General features: G+C 44.4%; 1 protein-coding gene across 1 annotated transcript in view; it reads right to left on the bottom strand.

Annotated features, from left to right (window-relative positions):
* Positions 1-4,657: 4,657 nt before the first annotated feature.
* The window catches only part of LOC308284390 (WD repeat domain phosphoinositide-interacting protein 1-like), a 31,387-nt gene continuing 12,313 nt past the window's right edge, over positions 4,658-23,731 (bottom strand). Inside the window, exons 3-13 of the mRNA XM_080724990.1 lie at positions 22,311-22,480; positions 21,389-21,485; positions 20,392-20,489; positions 17,946-18,038; positions 14,546-14,616; positions 12,838-12,945; positions 11,823-11,990; positions 11,241-11,348; positions 10,361-10,503; positions 7,374-7,474; positions 4,658-5,560 (exon numbers count right to left, since the gene is read on the bottom strand). Coding sequence (XP_080581116.1) covers positions 5,510-5,560; positions 7,374-7,474; positions 10,361-10,503; positions 11,241-11,348; positions 11,823-11,990; positions 12,838-12,945; positions 14,546-14,616; positions 17,946-18,038; positions 20,392-20,489; positions 21,389-21,485; positions 22,311-22,480 — 1,208 coding nt within the window. The 3' untranslated portion in view covers positions 4,658-5,509. The remainder of the gene's footprint in view (positions 5,561-7,373; positions 7,475-10,360; positions 10,504-11,240; positions 11,349-11,822; positions 11,991-12,837; positions 12,946-14,545; positions 14,617-17,945; positions 18,039-20,391; positions 20,490-21,388; positions 21,486-22,310; positions 22,481-23,731) is intronic.

Raw genomic sequence — 23,731 nt, 5'->3', positions numbered from 1 at the left:
AACACCAAAAAAAACAAGCAGGCAACAATGAACTCGCTCCTCCACTTGTTCTCTCTCTCTCACTCACTCACTGTACTCAGTCAGTACTCAGTGGAGTAGCAAGGAGATGTTGAATTGGGGGGAGGGGGTCTCCCCCCCAAATGAACGGCTCTCTTCTGCGCGAACCGGATCCCAACGTTCACTTCAAAGAGCCGTTCAAAAGATTCAATTCGTTCGCGAACGTCCCAGCTCTATTCTGCATCTAGCCTAAGGCCCAGATCATGGGAAAACCCTACTCACGTCAGGGTGGGGGGTCCCCAGTTCAAATATGATTCTTTTTGGTTTCAGTGATATTTGGACTTACCCTCTACGGTAGTTCATCATGAAATTTTTACTTTGCATGTATGTTTTAGAGGCAGAAGAATAATTTGCATAAAACTTGCAATGTTGATTGAATTATTAAAAAAGCATGTTTCAATTAAAAAAAAAAAACGATCTGACAGATCTTTAGATATTGGTCCAAAGTTCTTGTAAAAAAAAGTTCCGTGCACGTGACGCGAAAGTTCCGGAATAAAAGCGGGTTTAAGTGTTTTACAAACTGCTCAAAATTGCGGAAAATCTAAGGGCGGAGCTTACTTAACAAAGACACAGATGTCTTCCGCTTGAGTCAAGGCACGCGTGTAAGCAAGTTGCATGTCTTCAAACGAAACGAGGCATGACTTATGCCCCTTTAAAGTTTGAGTTTTCAAACGCTTCGTATAGCGCCCCCCTTTGGCCAATTGGAGTAAGATTGCTTTCAGTGATATTTGGACTAACCCTCTACATATTTGCCAAATGCCATGAACGTGTCACTTTGCATGTATGATTTAGAGGCAGAAGAATAATTTGTATATAACTGCAACATTGAGTGAATTATTAAAAAATAATGTTTCGCTTTAAAGAAAATCCGCCGAGACATATCTGACCATATTGGTCCAAAGTTCATGTAAAAAAAGTTTTGCGCACGTTATGCGAAAATCCCAGGAGGAGATAGATTTTGACTGTTTTTCATATAATTCAAAATTGTGGGAGAAGTAAAGGTCAGAGGTCAAAAGTCAGAGCGTAAAAGTTGTTCGGCATGAGGAGACGCATAAGTGTATACAAGTTTCATTGCTGTACCTGAAACAGGGCATGAGCTACACCAGTTCAAAGTTGGCATTTTTCAAAGGCTTCCTACAGCGCCACCCTTTGGCCGATTGTTGCGAGCTTCGCGTTGTAGCCGTTTGGCATAGTCCTCTGCCATACTGCTGAGTTTCGTAAAAAGCGACTGCACGGTCTAGCCGCTAGAGAAAAAGTGGCGGAAGAATAATAATAATAATGAGAAAGTCCAATATCAATGAGTGGCCATTTGCCACTTCGTGGCCTTGGCCACTAATAAATACACAAACATTAGGGAGGAGCTCTTTCCAAAAATCGAAATAATTTGCCCAGAATTCTGAAATATGACAGAAAGGGAGAAATTACTAGCCTGGCTCCAGCCCACTCTCAGAGTGGAAGCTTAGTCTGAAATCAGGCTAAGAAATGATCACTCCTTTAGTGGAATCAGAACGAATGTGCCGTTTTAGCCGCAAATACTAATTCCTGTCACAAGAAACGGCCCGGGACAACCAGAAGGACACATACTGAATATTTTACTTACAGGACCATCTCCTTTGCTTATGTAATCTCATCAGGGGCGTCACACAAAGTTCTGGGCCCTGGGTGGGTACAAGGATTCACTGTGGGACCCCCATGAATGTTAACTATTGAAAAATAGCAGATATACAAGCTCACAGCGCGGCACCGAGTGGCGCGCTGCGAGCTTGTAGATCTGCTATTTTTGAAAAATCGTGAAAATGTGTGCAAGAAACCTATGTTTCCATATCGGTGATGATCAAACTTTTTCATGTGACGCTGACGGACCCCCAAGATATGTATTTGGCCACGGACCTCCATCTCAAAATATTTCGTTCCAGGGACCCCACAAGAGGCAAAATTTGAGTTACAAATTTTCACTTAAACAATACATATATTCAAAGATTTGCATATATTTTCACGACTTTTCAAAAATAGCTAAAGTTACTAGGGCCCCTCCACTTTGGGCCCTAGTAACTCAGTCCCACTCCCCCCCCCCTTGTGATGCCCCTGAATCTCATAGATTTATATTATGTTGTTTGTTTGTCATAATTGTATTTGTGAAATGTCATGCCAATAAAGCCTGTTGAATTGAACTGTATTACATTTTTTATATCATTTAGTGGACCTCCTTTCATGTCATCTGTACGTCTCTCTCTCTCTCTCTTCCCCTTGTTCCTGGCTCTCTGTTATGGCTGGGGGTCGGCTGTGAGAGGGAGGAACGGCAGGGGCGTCATTTGGCTATGGCAGGGGTATGCAGCTGCCATACCCTGGGTCCAGGGGGGAAAATAAAAGTTACTTTTAAATATAAATCCATGAATGTCTCTGTGTCTATCTGTGCTGGTTATTATGTTGTTAAATCACAGTAAAATAACTACAAATGCAACATTTTAACAAAATGGTCACTTTAACAAGGTATTATAATTATATTCTCCACACTTTTATTCTCTCCATCTTGACAGAATGGTATATTCCCAGGTTCCGCAGGTCAGCTGCACAGGTGCAATGCATTATTGTTAATTGTGGCACGTTTACTAACATGCCAAGTTTAGCTGCACTTGAACAACCGTTCCAAGCTGCCATATCCAGCCCCAGAAACGGGGGAAAAAATAAAATGTTCTTCTTAAAATAAATGTATCATGCCTGTTGCTAAGGTATCACCCACCCTCCCCACAAAAAGGTTCTACTGTATGTTCCCCAGGTTCTATGTTCCCCACCCACCCTCCCCACAAAAAGGTTCCATATTTGAATCCTGAAAGTTTATATAACTTTATGAACTTAGATACACATACATCGGACAATGGACATAAAAAAAAAGACTAGTACTAGTCATTAAGCTACTACTAGTACAGACTGAAGTAATTAAAGCGGGTCATGTTTGCATGTTTAGAATTTTAACAGCTGAATCAGTCCATGACAGCACGGTAGACTCTCAGTTGGGTCTGTAGGCTGAGCGCTAGCAGGCTACAGACCATAGAAGAACACCTTAACCACCACCAGGACTGTATGGAGGAATGATGGTAGAAATATAGTCTGCAGAGTCTGCAGTTCCAACTGCAACGGGGAGTTTGTTCTTCAGTGTAATGCAACCTCACTGAGACACATGCGATGCCTACAGCAGGGGTCAGCAACCTCTTTGTAATGAAGTGCCATGTTTTTAATTTCTAGACAGTCGGTGTGCCATGTCAACATACATTTTAATGACGCCCCATTCTGACATATTTTGATTGGCAGGACATTGTTATAACGATCATTAGACAGCAATAACCCGTCTATCTCCCCGACTCAAAGTTCAGACTTTTAATGAAAGTAGAATTATGTGCAGGATGTAATTTGCAGCAAATGATGTGACTTAATTTAACTGAGCACGTTTAAAACAATACTAAGGCCTCTGTCAATAGTCTCTCCGAAATGTTCAGTGAGTTGCGATTTCCAAAGTGCAACTTTCCGAACTCTGATCGGTCTAATGCTTTTCAGAAGTGGCGAGTGACGTCACTTTGTAGTCGAACCGAACCAGAACTTTTGACCGAACAGTTTGGTTTTGGTCAAAGTATGGACAGGCCTTTACTCTCAAGCCCGGATCAGAGTCTACGGTGGAGAGCTATCCACCGCAAATTTGAGGTGGAAAGCTTTCCACCTCAAGTCAGAAAATAAGTGCAGGACATCATAGTCACGGCCCACGGTGAAGTCCTTTACCCCGTCTAGACCGGTTCAGGTCGACCAATCAGTGAACGGGGTGTAGAGCCTGTCTGTCTGATAGTAAAAACAGAGAGATGTGTTGGGACTCGCGGTGGAAAGCTCTCCACCGCAAGGAATGATGTAACTTTGTAAGTTTCATGACTCAAAAAGACTCGAAAAGACTACACCGCGGCCGCGGACCCGACTATGATCCGGGCTTCACACTTCTGCCAGTGGGCCGGTGATCGCCCTCCTCTGTGCCAATGTTGGCACCGTGCCAAAGGTTGCCTCCCCCTGACCTACAGTATGTATAAACACACACACCTGACAATAAAATAATAATTCAACAGTCCATATACATCAGGGGTCTTCAACGTTTTCAGGCCAAGGACCCCTTAGTTGAGAGAGAGATGAAGCAGGGACCCCCATAACCTTATCATAGATTACATAGTTTTTTCAATTTCCAATAGTTTGACAGCACAATCGTCAGTGTATTTTGGATTTTTTTGTTTTCAGATATTTAACCACTTGAACCGTCAATACCGAATAAACTTTACCTTTCACTCTGTACTTAGTTTGCTCTTTTTCCCCTCTACACCGAACCTCTTTGACGAAAATAGCCGATCTACAAGCTCACAACGCCTCGCGTGAGCTTGTAGATCTGCTGTTTTTGGCTAAAGTTCTCAGAATATGGACACTAGGGTTCAAGTGGTTAATATATCTACCACTCAAAGATTTGGAGGACCCCCTGTAGTGACTCTGAGGACCCCCTGTTGAAGACCCCTGGTGTACATGATAGTAATAAAGAAACACACAGGACAAAGTGATTGCTTTGCATAATGCCATTCCTACTCCAGTCTACTGTATTTATTTATTTCTTTTGTATTGTTTTTTTTTTATTCATTTTTGGTCTTGTGTGCAAGTTGCAAAACAGAAAATACTTTTGCACTTTACAAAATGATAATAGGCACATCATACATAAATACCAAACCACCCGGGGAACTGTAACCAGGGCGGGATTCCTTACATGTAAACATTGAATAACAAAAATATTCAAAATGAGATTATTTAAAACATAAAAAAAAGCTTAATTATTTCTCTTTAGTGTTAACTACGATGACATGTATGAATAAAAATAATAATAACAATAATTAAAATACAAGTTATGACGTTGCTACAATAATGCAACTTAATAAAAGATATCTGTCAAGTAATGCAGCTATGGAAAAAAAAAACTGTGGTTATATGTGATTGGGCGAGCTCCTTTAAGCCACACCCCCTCAACAGTTCATTGGTTAACACAAGGACCCAAATATGGTCTCTTTAACGCCGTACGGCAGAGCGGAGTCCCTCAAGGATGTATGCTAGTGCGTGACCTTTTTTTTTTTGTTTTCTGTTCTTGCGAGGAAAGTTCGAGTGGTTAATTAGCAAATAACAACTAAAATGGCCAGCTCTCTTTTTGTTGTTAATCTTAAAAAAAGAAAAAGGAAAAATAAATAAAATCGTGTTTTTTTTAGTTTTGTTCTTTCTCGAACGTGAAAACGATAACATTTAGCACCCCGAAATATTATTTTAATATCTTTTTGTTGTTGTTCAGGCTCACGCAGCGCTGGTGTCGCTCACCGCTCCTCGCCTGACTGTCTGTCTGTCTGTCTGTCCGTCAGCGGTCTGCCTGTCCTACACAGCCCCACACGCTCGCTCACTGGCGCCTCCCCTGGCCGGCCCGCGCTCCGTTGCGACACCAGTTAATCTACCGGAAAAAAACAAAAACAAAAACAAACGTAACAACAGAGCGATTAGTGTTCGACCCTCCATGGAGGTTTGTTACCGCGTCAAAAGAAAGAATGAATTAAGGATGCGTTATAATGATTGCCTTCTTCTGTTTTTTTTTCTTAAAAGATATCTTTATCCCACGATTTTGTAACCCATTTTTCACCCATACCAATTGCCTAAGGCTAAGCTGTAATCCTGGGCTCTGCTCTCCCTCTGCCACGCCTGGGGAGAGCAAAAGTCGACGATTTTAAACACGTTATAAAATAATCCCTCCGCATTTCTGAATAGAATACTGATTGTTCTTTCGTTTTATATGATCGTATAGGCCTGCATTCCAGAGCAGTTGTTCGCCGAAGACATTCATAACCTCAGAAATATAATCCATTCACTACAGACACCATTCATCCTAAAAAAACACTTGACACTTTTGGAGAAATCTTCGTTCTGTAACACAGTGTTTCTCAACCACTGTGCCTGGGGACCTTTGGTGTGCCCCTGAGAAGGATCAAGTGTGCCCATGAAACTGCTTGAAAGCCAGTATTGTATTTATCATTTTAAAAAATGATTTAAACTAGTGAAAACAGCCGATCTACAAGCACACAACAGCGTTGTTGTGCGCTGTTTTCACTAGTGTTGTGCAACAGCCTTGTGTGATGAAGCAGGGCTTTGCTTTGCGAAGAAATGTACAAGGTTGAAACTTGGAGATACAAGGTTTCTTCCCGACAGTGAGGATATATGTATTATGTTGGTGTGCCCATGGATTTTTGGGACATGAAAAGTGTGCCCAAAAAGGTTGAGAAACACTGCTGTAACAAACCTGGCCTTTAGTGAGCTCATTTGAACTGAAGCCTCTGTGTCCATGTGACATTCAGATATTAATGAACCTTGTGAACTGTGGTTCATTAGGTCCAGAATGAGGGCTAGGGTCCCCAATAATCTGAGATTCTTTGTGTCTCCATAGGGAGCAAAGCAGGCTCTTTGTGTCTCCATAGGGAGCAAAGCAGGCTCTTTCTGTCTCCATAGGGAGCAAAGCAGGCTCTTTGTGTCTCCATAGGGAATCATCAAATTATTGTCTTATAGGAATGTGACAAAAACACAAAATAAAATATCCATGAGTTCAAGTCTCCATTGGGGGAAGTATCCCCACTATAAAACTGGATTCCCTTAAAAAAGAAAAAAAGAAAAGAAAAAAAGCAGGCAGGTGTGTGTTGAGATGTTCCTTTTAGGCAGGTTGTTCTGGCCCTGTTACAGATGTGTCCAAAAATCATGCAGATCGGTACACAGTATCTCTGTAGCCCTTAAATGGAACGGGTATTTCTTACATTGATGCTCCTGCATATTAGCATGCAAGCACCAGTTAAAGTTACTTTCCATCCCTCATATACTGTGTGCACAGTGCACATCCCATAACCCACACACTGCACATCATTTCGGAGCTCATATCTTTGAACGGGTAAGGGCTAGTGTATGATGAAGCAGGGCTTTGCTTTACCAAAATACCTACACATTTGAAACTTGGAGATACGAGGTTTCTGCCCGACAGTGACGATATTTGTGTGATTATGTTGCGAGCAAAACGTTGCGATAACAGCCATTTTGGTTAGAACTGACTGAAAATAACTTTGTACTTCAAGTTTTAAAATGATACTAAATATGTTTTCAAAGTGTCCAAATAAATTCCAAATATTATCAAATGATCTCGCGGCACCCCAGGGTGCCCCGTCACCCACTTTGAAAACCACTCAGTCCAGACAGACATATAGACAGTGTTATCTCCTCAGGATGCTCACAGGAGGGAACTCCGTCTCGTCGTCCAGACAGACCGGTCCTGCAGCGAACTCGTGTTCTGGGATGATCTCTCCTTTCACCGCCCCACCGTCCTCAGAGTAGCCTGGAGATTACATGATTGATTGATTGATTGATTATTTTATTAGACAAAATGGAGAACAGTGTACAAGTATAGTCAATACAATAGAAATGTAGTACAGTACAAGTACAGTTAAACAACCTGCCTAAAAGGAACATCTCAAATAAGACCTTTAACGGTCTTTTCTTTTACGTTGGAAGCCCTCTGTATTTAATTCATGGACATAATAAATAGCAAGCAAAGAAAAGAAAACAACAGATTTGCGCTGACTATTTTGAAAGTCAATCCCATTTTTTGTTGTTTAACCCTGTCTTCAAAGCTGAGCCAACTAAAACTAGCAGAATGTGTGGGAGAAACGTGGGTCATGGGCACCAGGTCGAGAAGTAGCTGAATCAGTTTGTTTTGAGAGGTTTGGAGCTTAGTCTTTAGTGCAGGGGTCTTCCACATTTTCAGGCCAAGGATCCCTTAGTTGAGAGAGAGATGAAGCAGGGACCCCCACACGCTGTTAATAGATTCCATTTAGTTTCATCGTGTGTATTTTGGAATGTCAATTTGTGTTTTCAGATATTTAACCACTTGAACCGTCAATACTTAATAAACTTGACCTTTCACTCTGTACTTAGTCTACTCTTTCCCCCTCTACACCAAAGAAAATAGCAGATCTACAAGCTCACAACGCCTCGCAGTACGAGGCGTTTTGAGCTTGTAGATCTGCCATTTTTGACTAAAGTTCTCAGAATATAGACGCTAGGGTTCAAGTGGTTAATATAAAAAAGGAGGAAAAACTGTTTCTATCACACAAAGATTTGAGGACCCACAGTTGTAACTCTGAGGACCCCCAAGGGGTCACGGACCCCCTGTTGAAGACCCCTGCTTTACTGTTGTTTTGGTGTTGGAGTACCAGGAGGTGCAAGCGTAGTCAAAGTGGGACTGAATGAGGGCCCAGCAAGAGTCCTGAGGGCACTTTAGTTGACAAAAGTGGAGATTCTGCACAGGAATCTTGCATCTTTGATTGACTTTTTTGATCACCATTGTTGCCATGAAACTGTACCTTTTCCTATGCAAACGTCTAATAAAGTCTTCAATCAATCAATCAAAAGCCATGCTATCCCCACATGGTTGATTCATCACAACACCACCTCTTAAAGCCTTTCCAGGCCGCGACCCCCCAAATAATATAATATTTCAACTGGGAACCCCCCACCCCTCCCACCAGGAAGAGCACTTGTTGGAATTGTAGGAGTTGGCATGACATTAGTTTGACTCCATCTGTTCCATTGTGAAAATAGCAGATCTACAAGCTCACAACGCCTCGAACTTTATGTTGGTTTGTTTGCTGTTGAGTGAGAAAACAATGTTGCACATTAAGTTAATCATCTGCCCTAGCTGACTGAGTCTGACCCATCCTTGGGACGCGAGGAGCAGCTCAATCGGCTGAGGTTTTGGACAAGGTTGACGGCCGCTCACGGCTTGGGAGCTTTTGGCTACGCTCCCTTCATGGCAGGGAACACTGAAAATAAGAAGCAACATTTTCATAAAATACCAAAGAAGTGTTTTTATTCTCTTTTATTTTCACGTCGCCCGCTACCACTGTGCTTTCAGTGGAGACCAGGGGTGTAGTTGGCTGGATTTCCTGGAAGAGAAAGATCCCATGATTGGCCGCTAGTTGCACTGTTTTCCCCCCCACGAGGTACCAAAAAGATTTGTTCTCCACTGGACTCCATTCATTTTCCTCTTTGATTTTCTAACCTTAATAAACATCGTCATACATACTTTATGGTTCCTATCGCTAGTTAAAAATTGCCTTTCAATCACCATGATATGCGTTTTGCGCAAATAAGGTCCCATTTATGTTAACACATATGGTGCCAACCCCGAGTTTCCCGAGTTTGTATTGGTACTACCGCTGTGCCAACCCCGAGTTTCCCGAGTTTGGGCCGTTTTTGAAAAAAAAAAAAAAAAAAGTTTTTTTTTTTCAAATTTTTTTTTTCAAATTTTTTTTTTTGGACCTCCAGAAATGTATTAGGCATGATCGCGATCGCGAAATTGCATGTTTAACCCCCATACCAACTCATTCTTTCAAACATGGCAGCCATGTTTGTTTACATCTGAAGAAAACATAATGGCTGATAAATCATGAATGCCTGAACGGATTTCCAAGCGGAGTTTTTTGTTTGAAAGCTGTGAACAGCATCTACACACGTGGTGCATCATCTAGGCATGGGCGTGCACTTTTTACACAATTGCACAATTACATGGAAGTCTATGGTAACCATGGCAACGCGAGACATTGAAGAGAAAAAATCATTGCAACATAAGTGTTAAAATGTATGATAAAGTTGCACGGGGGCGTGGCCAACTAAACTGATACTAGCCTGCTGTGTTCTTCTTTGTGTGCTTTATTTCGGGAGGCTCCGACCACATTCTCCCAAGTATCCTTGCGGTTGCACGTGACCGTTGGCAGCCAATAGCATCCTCTGGTGCTTTTACAATCTATGATGGCAACACCCATGCCAAGGACCCAAAATGTGTCATTTGCGCTGCATAGAAACCAATGGCTTCGCTTTGTCCATATATTTTTTACAGTCTATGGCTTAAACACAAGAGGTCTCCCACTCTCTCTCTCCCTTCTGCATCGCGAGCCTAGGGGGGGCGTCAACCATGTCCAAAACCTCAGCTGATTGAGCTCCTCGCCCTTGGGACACAACACATTGATTGGATAATAAAGACCAACCTGTGAGCGTGGGTTAGGGTTGGGACACAACACATTGATAGGATGATAATAAAGACCAACACATTGATAGGATGATAATAAAGACCAACACATTGATTGGATGATGATAATGACCAACACATTGATTGGATGATGATAATGACCAACACATTGATTGGATGATGATGAAGACCAACCTGTGAGCGTGGCGGTCACCGGCCCCGCCGTCGGCATGGCAACGGTGGCAGCGTATGACGGACAGGGCTGAGTGACGGGCGCCGCGACCTCCGACCCCTCCGACTCCGCCCCTTCTCCTCCGTCCCCGTCGACGCCAAAGAGTCTGTCGGCAGGAGATTTTTACTTCCACCATCCTACTGTTTATACTTCTTTAACTTTAACCCAATAAGACATGAAATTATTGTATACTTTAGCTATTGAAACAATAGCAGATCTACAAGCTCACAGCGTGGCACCGACTTTGAATATATATATTTCTCAAAGCTATTGTAACTCAAATATGTGCTTCTGGGGGGTCCCTGGAACAACATATTTTGAGACGGGGGTCCGCGACTCCACGGCCAAATACAAGTAATTCTGGGGGTCCTTGACATAAACGACTGATTTAGAAAATATTTATAGAACCGGGTCAAAAATATTCAAAGAAAGAGAAAAAAATTGCAGATCTACAAGCTCACAGCACGGCACTCAGTGCCGGGCTGTGAGCTTGTAGATCTGCTATTTTTTTTCAATAGTTAAAGCATAAAATTGTGGTTAAAATAATAATACTTAATAATGAGTTCCATGCCTAAATGGTTAACATTTTTATCCCACGATTTAGTAACTCGTTTATTTCACCCAGTGCCAACTGCCTAAACTGTAATCCTGGGCTCTGCTCTCCCTCTGCCAACCTGGGGAGAGCAACGGACTGAGCTCATGCTGCATTCTGTGCAAACTCCACACAGAAAGGCCCTTTTGCCAACCCCACCTGCTACTTTGGCCGTGTGTGTGTGTGTGTGTGTGTGTGTGTGTGTGTGTGTGTGTGTGTGTGTGTGTGTGTGTGTGTGTGTGTGTGTGTACCTGTGGGTGGTCTCCAGAACCCCCTCCCCTCCTTCCTGGGGGTCCAGGTTGTAGATTGACAGCTGTCCATCAGCCGAGGCCACCAACAACCGTGGGACTTTTTGGATCCTTAAAAAAAAGAAAAAAAATCCCCTTCTGATCAGCTTTAGTTTAGCTTAATTAAGTTTAGTTTATTTTAGTTTAGTTTACACGATGAGTCTGATGAAGAGCGCACACTTTGTGTCTTGTGTGTGCATTAATACACAACTGTTGGTTATCTGTGTGATAACACACACACACACACACACACACACACACACACACACACACACACACACACACACACACACACACACACACACACACACACACACATTCATTACATTCACCCATTCACAGACACACATTCATTACATTCATCATGCTCATCAGGAGCAGTTAGGGGTTCAGAGTCTTGCTCAAGGACTCTTCCACACTAACTCTGGGGGAGCCCGGGATCCAACTGGGAACCCTTCGTGAACCCTCCGTGTTCTAATGACGGTTCCTCTACCCCTGAGCCCCTGCCTGCCGCCCACAGAGCACACAGTGAAGGGTTAAACTCACGTGGCGAGGGAGCAGACATTCCTCTGTCCAGACACTAGGAGGCGCACCGTGGCGAAGGCGCGGTCCTGACTCATCATGCCTGAGACCTGGGCTGGGAGGAGACTGGAGGCTGCTGAGAACACACGGCCTACGTAGGACGACCAGGTGGGAGGAGCCTCATCCTGGAAGCTGATTGGACGAGAAGGTTAACTTTTTAACCCTACAACTCATAACCCCCCAAAGTAATCATATTTTAACTGGGGACCCCCCACCCTGACGAGCACTAAGAGTTGAGGCATTACATTTTGTATAACACGGTTCTATTGTGAAAATAGCAGATCTACATGCCCATGCAGATCTGCTATTTGGCCAATGTTTCATTTATCATTTTAGAGGTATTAAAAAGTCCTTAAATTGTCACTTTAGAAATGTGCAGAATACCCTCTATACACTTAAACTTTGTTGGTTTGTTTACAGTTGAGAGAGAAAACAATGTTGCACATTAAGTTAAAAAACAACACTAATATACAGTAAATTTTAACTTAACAAATCATCATCATTGACTTTGTCTCAGTTCCAAACAATTCATATGATATATAAGGTAAATGTTGGTGAAGGTGACTTTTCATACCAATTTTGAAGGAGGCTAGGGATTTGCTCTCCTTTAAGGCTTGTGGAAGGGCGTTCCACATGTTGATGGTGTAGCAGGAGAACGAGTTAGCGCCTTGTTTAGTGTTAAATCTACTACGTTGATGATGATTAGTGGAGCTGCCTCTGGTGTTGTGGTCGTGAACATCCTTGACCTTTAAGAAGTAGTTTGTCAGGTACATGGGTATCTTGGAGGTGTAGTGAATCTTGTACACCAGGCCCATTGCAAGATGCTGTACTCTGTCAGCTACTTTGAGCCACCCCACGCTTTCGTGGTGATGATCGGTAAGGTGGGTCTGAGGAGGCCCTAATTCGTTTGTTCTGGGCTGTGTGTGTGTGCGTGCGTGCGTGCGTACCTGGGTGTGTGTGTGCGTGCGTGCGTGCGTACCTGGGTGCATGTGGCTCCAGTTTAAAGATGTGAACGGTCTCTGTGTTGCTGGAGGAGCAGAGGAACTGACTGTCTGGACTGAAGGAGAGAGAACTGATGGACACGTACCTGGACACACACACACGCACACGCACACACACACACACACACACACACACACACGCACACGCGCACACGTACACACAAACAGACAGACATATACACGCTGTTAAGTTGAGCTGGATAATACACTTTATGACAGTTTTGATTGATCGAAGAATGTATTAGTAGTTTGCAATAGAAAAAAAGTACAGTTTCATGACAGTACAAATCACTAGTACAAGGTCAACTAAAAGGAGATCCTAGAAAGCCGAGGCTTATTTCCACAGGAACCACAGTATTACCAATACATGTTGTTCTCAGGGGTTAAAGCCAAAAGAAAATCCCAAGACTGAAATTCATTTTCAATCCATGTCCCAACATGTGATTTTTGAAACATGGTGCGCACGGCGCACACCGATATTTGGGTTGTTTCCCTGAAGTTCTGAACTGCCTTCACTGAATGTGTGTGTGCTAGGGCATTCACCAAATATTAGAATATCAAAGTCACTATTCGACGTTGTTCACCGAAGTCGTTTTTTCTCTTTAAAATAGATATAGTTTATAAAACTTGGCGAGATAGGAAGTCATAAGAATGAGTCGTCAATGCCCCTGGTGGATGAATTTGTTAATGCTCTATACCAGGGGTTCTCAAACCTTTTTAGGCCGTGACCCCCAAAATAAACATATTTGAACTGGGGACCCCCACCCTGACAAGCACTTGGAATTGTAGGTATTACATTTAATGTGATTCGGTTCCACAGATAAATATTGTGAAAATAGCAGATCTACATGCTCACAACGCCTTGCAACGCGAGACGTTGTGAGCATGTAGATCGTCTATTTTCACAATGTTCGCCTCTTGCTTGCTTAATATTTGACAGTTTGGCCAGTCCTGTCGAATATTCGACTATTCGAATACTTTGAGGTTGAATAATTCGAATTCTAAAAATTAATATTCGTGAATTCTCTAATGTGTGCCAAACCATGATTCATTTTATAGAAGTATCTTCTGAAGTTCTGTTGTATTCTATTGCTAGTCTGGCCAATTCAAATACTCATATCTTGAAATTATAACTGCTTTTTAGTTTGGAGATCACCGGACTAGCGTTTTGATGACTGTCATTCACACCACGGCCATCGCTACACCTCCCCCTTATCTATTTATATGCAGATCTGCGACCCTATGGAATCGTCAAGACTGAAATCTGTCCCCAGGACTGAGAACTTTAACCCCTGTGTTCTGCATTAAGCCCACTAGGTGGCAGTGCTGCATCAGTCACACACACACAAAACTACAAGGGTGCTCATAACTCTCAGAGTTACACACCTCTAAGGGTCCATTTAGAAACCCCTCCCCCTCAGGGGACCTTATGGGTCCCTGGACCACACTTTGAGACCCCCTGACCTCCAGTTACTACCATAAATCACTCTTCTTCAGCACACAATGAATCCTGCATTCCAAGTATACTGTGTAGGCCTGCTGTAAGGGTTTAGAAAGAGACCAGGTGTTTACTGTAGGAAGGACTTGGTTGTTGTTGCATGTTATCTTGGTGTGCATAAAGCACACTCAGCTGTGCTTTATGTATGCGTTATATTTTGGTACATTTGACGGTATCTGAACTCGTACCTCTTCATTCCCCGGCGGAACTCAAACAGACGCTGACCCTCGGGAATGGAAAACACTCTGATAACCGTGCCCTGAGAGAGAGAGAGAGAGAGAGAGAGAGAGAGAGAGAGAGAGAGAGAGAGAGAGAGAGAGAGAGAGAGAGAGAGAGAGAGAGAGAGAGAGAGAGAGAGAGAGAGAGAGAGAGAGAGAGAGAGAGAGAGAGAGAGAGAGAAGGATTTCATTAGAGGTCTACGACACGTGATACACGTTTCATTTTGAGCACCTTAAAATTCAATAAATGTCTGTTTTTAATTCATAACAAAATAATGTAGAATCCAGATTCTACAAACTTTGGCCCACATCCTGACAAGAGGTTCTTTCTTTCTTTATTTTTCCTTTGAGAGCCCATTGAGAGCAAGCTCTTTTTTTCAAGGACACCCTGATCCCAGCATACATAATACAGCAATGAAAAACACCACAAACAATTGAATCATGATACAACATCAGAGATGCACATAGACAGTTTTTACATGAAGCAGGTACAATCACTATGTGATTTTTATGGATTACTGCATGTTTTTGTGAGGGTATCTACCCTAGGGGACACGGGGAGAACATGCAAATCGGGTGTGAGCGCTGATGACGCGGAGGAGGAAACACGCCCCCTCACAACGCTGTTGTGAGCTTGTAGATCAAAATACAACGATGATTGTGCTGTCAAACAATGAAACTATATGGAATCTATGAAAAAAGGTTGTGGGGGTCCCTGCTTCATCTCTCTCTCAACTAAGGGGTCCTTGGCCAGAAAACGTTGAAGACCCCTGATCTATTGTATACCTGTGAACGAGTTGATTGTCCAGTGACATTTAGATCTAACAGCGAGGATAGGTACAGAGGACGTTTACCATACAAGGCCTTATAAATACATAACATACAATGTTGCTCTCTACGAACTGAGAGAGAGATGGCCATCCCATAGTTTCATACAACACACAATGATGGGTAAGATAACCATGGCCAGTGATAAACCGCAGGTTACTGTGGTAAACAGCATCAAGAGGCTTCAGCGTGGAGCGTGAAGCATGCATGTACACGAGGGGTGGGCGATATGGAAAAATACAATATCACAATATTTTCCCAAGCTGTATCACAATACACGATTTTATCACGATTCTTTTTCATGTTGGTTTTTATGGTTATTTTTCAAGTTACTTGACACAAACTAGACTCTCTGACTCTGGGTTCCTTTTGGAAGGTCTAAATTGAACTTTACAAGTATGTAACTGACAGTATACAAATGAAACCAAATGGATTTGGTTTCATTTGTATACTGTCAGAGTTAAGTGGAGACCTTGACATTTTAAAGTTTGAGAACTGATGATTTTGACCAAAATGCAGGTTTAATTGAATTCTGCAATGAATCTCTGTATTAACGATTAAACAGGATTTTTTTACAAGGCTCCCTCAATTGTATCTCGATACATACAATATCTCTGAAAAGGCATATCGTGGAGACAATGTATCGTCTCTCAACGATAATTATCACCATATCGCCCAGCCCTAATGTATACAGCACATCACCACAGGCCTGATGATAGCCATTGTTATGGTAAATCCTGTCTTGTCATGCTACATCTAGTCTCGCGTAGCCAGACAACAGAATCAGAATCAGAATCAGAAGACCTTTATTGTCATCACATGTAAACATGTTAGGAATTTGTTTTGGCATAATGGAGTGCAGTTAAGACAACAGGACAGGTGCAAGACAAAACAAGACAAGGCAGTGCATAACCAACATTATAGTGCAAAATAAATATAAATATATATATATGATATGAATATAGGTCAGGTCAGAGCACACAAGACAACCCATAGCACTCTGAGTGGGGTGGAGGGAGGGTGGAAGGGGATCAGGGGGGGAAACCGGCCTCATTTAGGAGCCGGATAGCCATGGGGAAAAAGCTATTCGAATGTCGGGCCTTCACAGCCTTTAGGGACTGCAACCTCCTGCCTGAAGGGAGCATGAAAAACAGACTGTGGCCTGGGTGTAGGGGGTCAGCCATTATCTTCCTGGCCCTCCTCAAAGCCCTACTTCTAAACAGGGCCTCAAGGGAGGGCAAAGGGCAGCCAATCACCCTCTCTGCCGAGCGTATGACCCGTTGCAGCTTGACCTTGTCCTTGGCCGCTGCAGCGGGGAACCAAGCGATGATGGCGAAGGTGACGATGGACTCAATGATGGCAGAGTAGAAGTTAACCAGCATGGTCCTTGGAAGATGGAATTTACTGAGCTGCCTCAGGAAAAATAGTCTCTTTTGGGCCTTTTTTGTGAGGGCATCGATGTTGGGCCCCCACTTCAGGTCCCGAGAAACGGTCACCCCGAGAAAGCGGCATGACTCCACAGTGGTGACTGGAGTGCCCCCAGTATGATTGGAAGGGGAGGGGCCGGGTCCCTCCTGAAGTCCACGATTAGCTCCACTGTTTTCAGAGCATTTAGCTCCAAGTTGTTCCGGGTGCATCAGGAGACCAACAAGCCAATCTCACTCCTATAAGCAGCCTCATCCCCCCTGGAGATGAGCCCAACCAGGGTGGTATCGTCCGCGAACTTCAGGAGTTTGACTGACTGGTGGCCGGAGGTGCAGCAGTTAATTCCACAATCTCAGAATGCTATATAGAGTCTGGAACTACAGCTCCCGAAAGCTGCGTAATGGAAGCTGGCATTTCCTTTTCACGAAACTATGTTTTAAAATGTGATTTCTGAAGCAGCAATATCGTAAGATTTAATTTATCGTGATATCGTCCTCTGTCATGCACTGGGATCAATTCACCTTTTATTTGCCGAGTTGCATATCCGGTACCACTTAAACCCACTATAGGCCTAATTGGTAAAAGGTACTTATAATATAGTACATACTTGACTTTTTTTTCACTCTCTATCAAATGGCTTTGCCAAAGAAATAGCAGATCTACAAGCTCACAACGCGTCACAATATACTGTATATGCTTAGATGATTTATATTTATATTAGGATAAATGTGTGCGACTGTAAAAACAAATTGGGAGTGGTGAGGAGGCTTCACTTCAGCTTTATCACTTCTCAGACCGGATACTCATTATTTCCGTCTCCCAGAATGTATGACGGAGCCTCATCAACTACTGATTGATTCAGAGTGTCTTGATAGTGTTCTGTGCTGCAGACATGCTACAGGTGCAGTGTGCATGGAACTGATCCGATGGAATACATGTTCATCAGTAAATCTATGTTTAAACACATTGCCGTCTATCATGTTAGTTCACTGGAGCCAAGAGGTGATTGGTTGAGAGAATAAGTCATCACATGGTTTATAACATGATGGATTATGGATTATTAGGCTGTAATCTGAAATGCATGAGGTTTAGGACACAGCTGCAGTGTCTCTCTCACCCTCTCAGATGCGCTGGCGAGCTTGGTGCCTGAACCGTTGAAGGTGAGAGCAGCTAGAGGGCTGTCGTGAGCTGGAATCATTGTTACTGTGCTCTGAGGGAGAGAGACATAGAGAGACACAGAGAGAGAGAGAGAAACCCACATTTAGTACAACCATGGCATCATGCTGCTGCTCTGTCATGGTAACGTGGAAAGCCCCGACTCCATCCATTAAATCAGTGACACTCAGGCGGCGTCCGGATGAAAACTAATTTGGGTGATTCCGCACAAGTTCTTTAATCTTTCTGCCAAAATGGACCGACGCTTTACCATTGCATGCTAATTCAATAACACTATGTTTCATTTGCCAGAAAACAGAGTCAGTTGTTAAGATCTACAATATAAGGCGGCGATGAAAGGCAGAAGTTATCAAGTATCATTAATGTTGTCATTTTATCAACTGGCCCCTTGCCATTTTTGTAATGCGGCCCACAGGTTCAGTGTATCGCTAAAAGCTGGCCTGAAAAAGAATCAGAAAACTAAAAAGTGGAGAAAGATATTAATTCCCATTTAAATGGGGGTAAATACACTGACAGTGTTTTTCCTCTTGCTCCTTGTACAGTACATAAGTACAGTACATGTACAGTACATGTACAGTACATGTACAGTACATGTACAGTACATAAGCATGTGATGAATTGAAAGGAAACATACTGTAGTAACACAATGGAAACAAGTCCATTTAGCCTAAAAGTACCTTTGTGCCGTTTACATTTGTTTGACTAATAAAGTATTCAATCAATCAAAACAGGGAGGGTGCTCATGTGCGTCTGGCTGTGACACCCTTTCTAGTTTCTTTTCCTTTCGAGTTGTTTTTTTTTTCGCACTGATTTTTTTGACACTGCACTATTAGGTTGTGTTAGTAGTTTTTGAGTATTATTTGCTTGTGTTTGACATGACAGTGAGATACTTGTTGCAGTAACTAACATTGAAGTTGAATCGAATTGTGGATTAGGCACACTACAAAGTTTAAAACCAAAACTATTTGGATGTAACATTGTAACATGTGTACAGGAGCAGCACCATGCTCACCAGGGTGGTGGCATCATAGTGTAACATGTGTACAGGAGCAGTACCATGCTCACCAGGGTGGCATCATAGTTTAACATGTGTACAGGAGCAGCACCATGCTCACCAGGGTGGCATCATAGTGTAACATGTGTACAGGAGCAGCACCATGCTCACCAGGGTGGCATCATAGTGTAACATGTGTACAGGAGCAGCACCATGCTCACCAGGGTGGCATCATAGTGTAACATGTGTACAGGAGCAGCACCATGCTCACCAGGGTGGCATCATAGTGTAACATGTGTACAGGAGCAGCACCATGCTCACCAGGGTGGCATCATAGTGTAACATGTGTACAGGAGCAGTACCATGCTCACCAGGGTGGCATCATAGTGTAACATGTGTACAGGAGCAGCACCATGCTCACCAGGGTGTTGGGTGGCATCATAGTGTAACATGTGTACAGGAGCAGTACCATGCTCACCAGGGTGGCATCATAGTGTAACATGTGTACAGGAGCAGCACCATGCTCACCAGGGTGGCATCATAGTGTAACATGTGTACAGGAGCAGTGCCATGCTCACCAGGGTGGCATCATAGTGTAACATGTGTACAGGAGCAGCACCATGCTCACCAGGGTGGCATCATAGTGTAACATGTGTACAGGAGCAGTACCATGCTCACCAGGGTGGCATCATAGTGTAACATGTGTACAGGAGCAGTACCATGCTCACCAGGGTGGCATCATAGTGTAACATGTGTACAGGAGCAGCACCATGCTCACCAGGGTGGCATCATAGTGTAACATGTGTACAGGAGCAGCACCATGCTCACCAGGGTGTTGGCATCATAGTGTAACATGTGTACAGGAGCAGCACCATGCTCACCAGGGTGGCATCATAGTGTAACATGTGTACAGGAGCAGCACCATGCTCACCAGGGTGGCATCATAGTGTAACATGTGTACAGGAGCAGCACCATGCTCACCAGGGTGGCATCATAGTGTAACATGTGTACAGGAGCAGCACCATGCTCACCAGGGTGTTGGCATCATAGTGTAACATGTGTACAGGAGCAGCACCATGCTCACCAGGGTGGCATCATAGTGTAACATGTGTACAGGAGCAGCACCATGCTCACCAGGGTGGTGGCATCATAGTGTAACATGTGTACAGGAGCAGCACCATGCTCACCAGGGTGGCATCATAGTGTAACATGTGTACAGGAGCAGCACCATGCTCACCAGGGTGGTGGCATCATAGTGTAACATGTGTACAGGAGCAGTACCATGCTCACCCGGGTGGCATCATAGTGTAACATGTGTACAGGAGCAGCACCATGCTCACCAGGGTGTTGGCATCATAGTGTAACATGTGTACAGGAGCAGCACCATGCTCACCAGGGTGTTGGCATCGTAGAGGATGATCTCCCCCATGGTGGCGCTGCCAGGGTAGGCCAGGTAGGAGTTGGAATGGTTGGTAGAGAGAGCACACAGACCTGAGGGGAGAGAGAGAGAGAGAGAGGAGACACAGGGGGATAGTTAGGAAGAGGACCAACACAGGGCGGCGAGGAAGCAGCGCGTCAAAACATACGGCCCCATTATTTTCAATGAACTAACCCACACCGGCGCCGTCAGACGCGCGCAGTCGCGGGTCTGCCGCCTCACCTGCCGCGCCGATACGCCGCTGTTCTATTTTTCCAGCGTTGCCGCGCGGTGAACATGTTCTCCCATGGTTCTCCCCACCGGGGGAAATGGATGTGCTGTGTGGCAGCGCGCCACATCCAGTTGGGGTTACCGCGCGGCACTTCACGTGCATCGATACCGTGACGCGACGCTGCACAGCCGCCCGCGTCCAGTGTGTGCTCCCCTTCAGAGTGCGTCGCGGACTGTGCTGCGGCCCCGCCCCCAGATCAAATGGATCGGCTTGGCTCTTCTTTTTTCTTTTCTCTCTCATTTCTTGGTGCCTTTTGGCAACGTGATGCCTGACGCTCACTGCGTCATGCGCGTCATAGTAGCGGCGGCCCTGGACCAACACTACTAGTCTAGACCACCGGTTCCCAAACACTGGGTCGGGACCCATTTGTGGGTCACAGACACATCTTTATGGGTCCCTTAATCTTCCATATAGGGTCATTATTAAGTCAACAGTCAAATTGGCATGGTCAATTTCCATTATGCAGGCGTTACTTCTTTTTTCTACCTGTTATTGACCAGTTTGTCTTTTGCACCTTGCCTTGTTCTAATAGTCTACAGCAGGGCTGGTCAACCTTAGGCACGGTGCCAACATTGGCACAGGGGAGGGTGATCACTGGCACACTGGCACGAGGGTGGCATCATACCTGAGGGAGTGTTGGATGAGGGGTTGGATGGAGTGTTGGATGTTGGTTGGATGTACCTGAGGGGTTGGATGGAGTGTTGAGCAGGGTCTTCAGAAGTTTCATGTCTTTGATGTTGTGGATGAAGATGGACTCCTCAAGACACACCACCAGCCTCTGAGAGAGACACGCACGCACGCACGCACGCACGCACGCACGCACACACGCACACACACACACACATACACACACACACACACACACACAGACCTCAGTTTAATCCAGGTATGGTGTACCAAACATTATCAATTTCCAAACATTATCAAAGAATTCTGCAGGGACGTGCTGGGCCCCAGATTCAGCCCGGGAAAAAGAGTTGGAGAGGCCCTCATTGCGCGCTATAGAGAAAGATCTCTCTCTAGAGCGCTGCTGCTACTCAAAGATTTGCCATTTCAGATCATGACAAGTGACAAGCCAGTGGGCCAATTACTGTACATGAGTTATATTTCGTATGTCCAAAACCGTTTGTTTTGTATTTATCATTTTAAAAATGATTTAAACTAGTGAAAACAGCCGATCTACAAGCACGGCGTTGTGTGCTTGTAGATCTGCTGTTTTCACTACTTTTGTGCAACTTTTGTGCAACAAGGTTTCTGCCTGACAGTGACGATTTACTTTGTTGGCCGCCCAGCCCCCAAAATGGAACAAAGGCCGGTAATGAGCCGGCTGTTCGGGAGTTGTCCCGCTTTTCCCAATGGTCAGCACGTCCCTGTGCGTCACCCTGGTGTGGAATCTGGACAAGGCCCGGGGTGCTTTGAGTAAAGCAGGGACTTTACCAAAGCGCCGCCCGAGCTAAGAGTTTACTGATGGCACCTTTATCCCATTGATAGGACCTGGAATTATTTAATACTTTAGCTTCCGCCTCCCGGTCCGTATGACGGGAGCATTCGCAAATGGCGGGAGTCAACAGTTTGGCCATGTGAGACCATCTCCTCCCCTCACCTGTCTGTTGAGTCGTACAGCCAGGATGGGGTTGCTGTAGCTGTAGTTGCAGATCTCCGTGCCCTTCTTGAAGTGGTAGACGTTCATGCGTCGAGGCATGGAGCTGCAGACCACCACCACCAGGCTGCTGGAGAACAGACGCTCCACGATGTACACGTCCGGGGTGTCCACTAGAGGGAGACAGAGACAACATTATTGTACATGTCTGGGGTGTCCACTAGAGGGAGACAGAGACAACATGTACATGTCAGGGGTGTCCACTAGAGGGAGACAGAGACAACATTATTGTACATGTCTGGGGTGTCCACTAGAGGGAGACAGAGACAACATGTACACGTCAGGGGTGTCCACTAGAGGGAGACAGAGACAACATGTACATGTCAGGGGTGTCCACTAGAGGGAGACAGAGACAACATGTACATGTCTGGGGTGTCCACTAGAGGGAGACAGAGACAACATGTACATGTCTGGGGTGTCCACTAGAGGGAGACAGAGACAACATGTACATGTCTGGGGTGTCCACTAGAGGGAGACAGAGACAACATGTACATGTCAGGGGTGTCCACTAGAGGGAGACAGAGACAACATGTGCATGTCTGGGGTGTCCACTAGAGGGAGACAGAGACAACATGTACATGTCTGGGGTGTCCACTAGAGGGAGACAGAGACAACATTATTGTACATGTCTGGGGTGTCCACTAGAGGGAGACAGAGACAACATTATTGTACATGTCTGGGGTGTCCACTGGAAGAGAGCAGAGGACAGGGACGTGCTGGCCATTGGGAAAAGCAGGACAACTCCCGAACGGCCGGTTCCATTAGGAAAAAATAAAAAATAAAATGTCTGCCTTTGTTCCATTTTGGGGGCTGGGCGGCCAACAAAGTAAATCGTCACTGTCGGGCAGAAACCTCGTATCTCCAAGTTTCAAATTTGTACATTTTTTAAAAGTAAAGCCCTGCTTCACCATACAAGGCTTTTGCACAAAAGTAGTGAAAACAGCCGATCTACAAGCACACAACGCCTCGCACCGCGAGGCGTTGTGTGCTTGTAGATTGCCTGTTTTCACTAGTTTAAATCATTTTTAAAATGATAAATACAAAACAAATGGCTTTGGACATACAAGGTTTCCACCCGACGACGACGAAATATAACTCATGAAATTGGCCCACTGGCTTGTCACTTTGTCACAAATCTTTGAGTAGCAGCAGCGCTATAGAGAGAGATCTCTCTCTATAGCGCACAAAGAGGGCCTCTACGACTCTTTTTCCCGGGCTGAATCAGGGGCCCAGCACGTCCCTGCAAGATGTACATGTCTGGGGTGTCCACTGGAGAGAGCAGAGGACCAGAGATGGGAAAAGTACTCACATTCTGTACTTAAGTAAAAGTACTTGTGAAAAAAACGACTTTGGTAAAAGTAAAA

Source organism: Nannobrachium achirus (genome assembly GCF_963921795.1).
Source record: "Nannobrachium achirus genome assembly, chromosome: 4".
NCBI lineage: Eukaryota > Metazoa > Chordata > Actinopteri > Myctophiformes > Myctophidae > Nannobrachium > Nannobrachium achirus.
The sequence above is the reverse complement of the archived record's forward strand: the minus strand, read 5'-3'. Positions and strand labels throughout refer to the sequence as shown.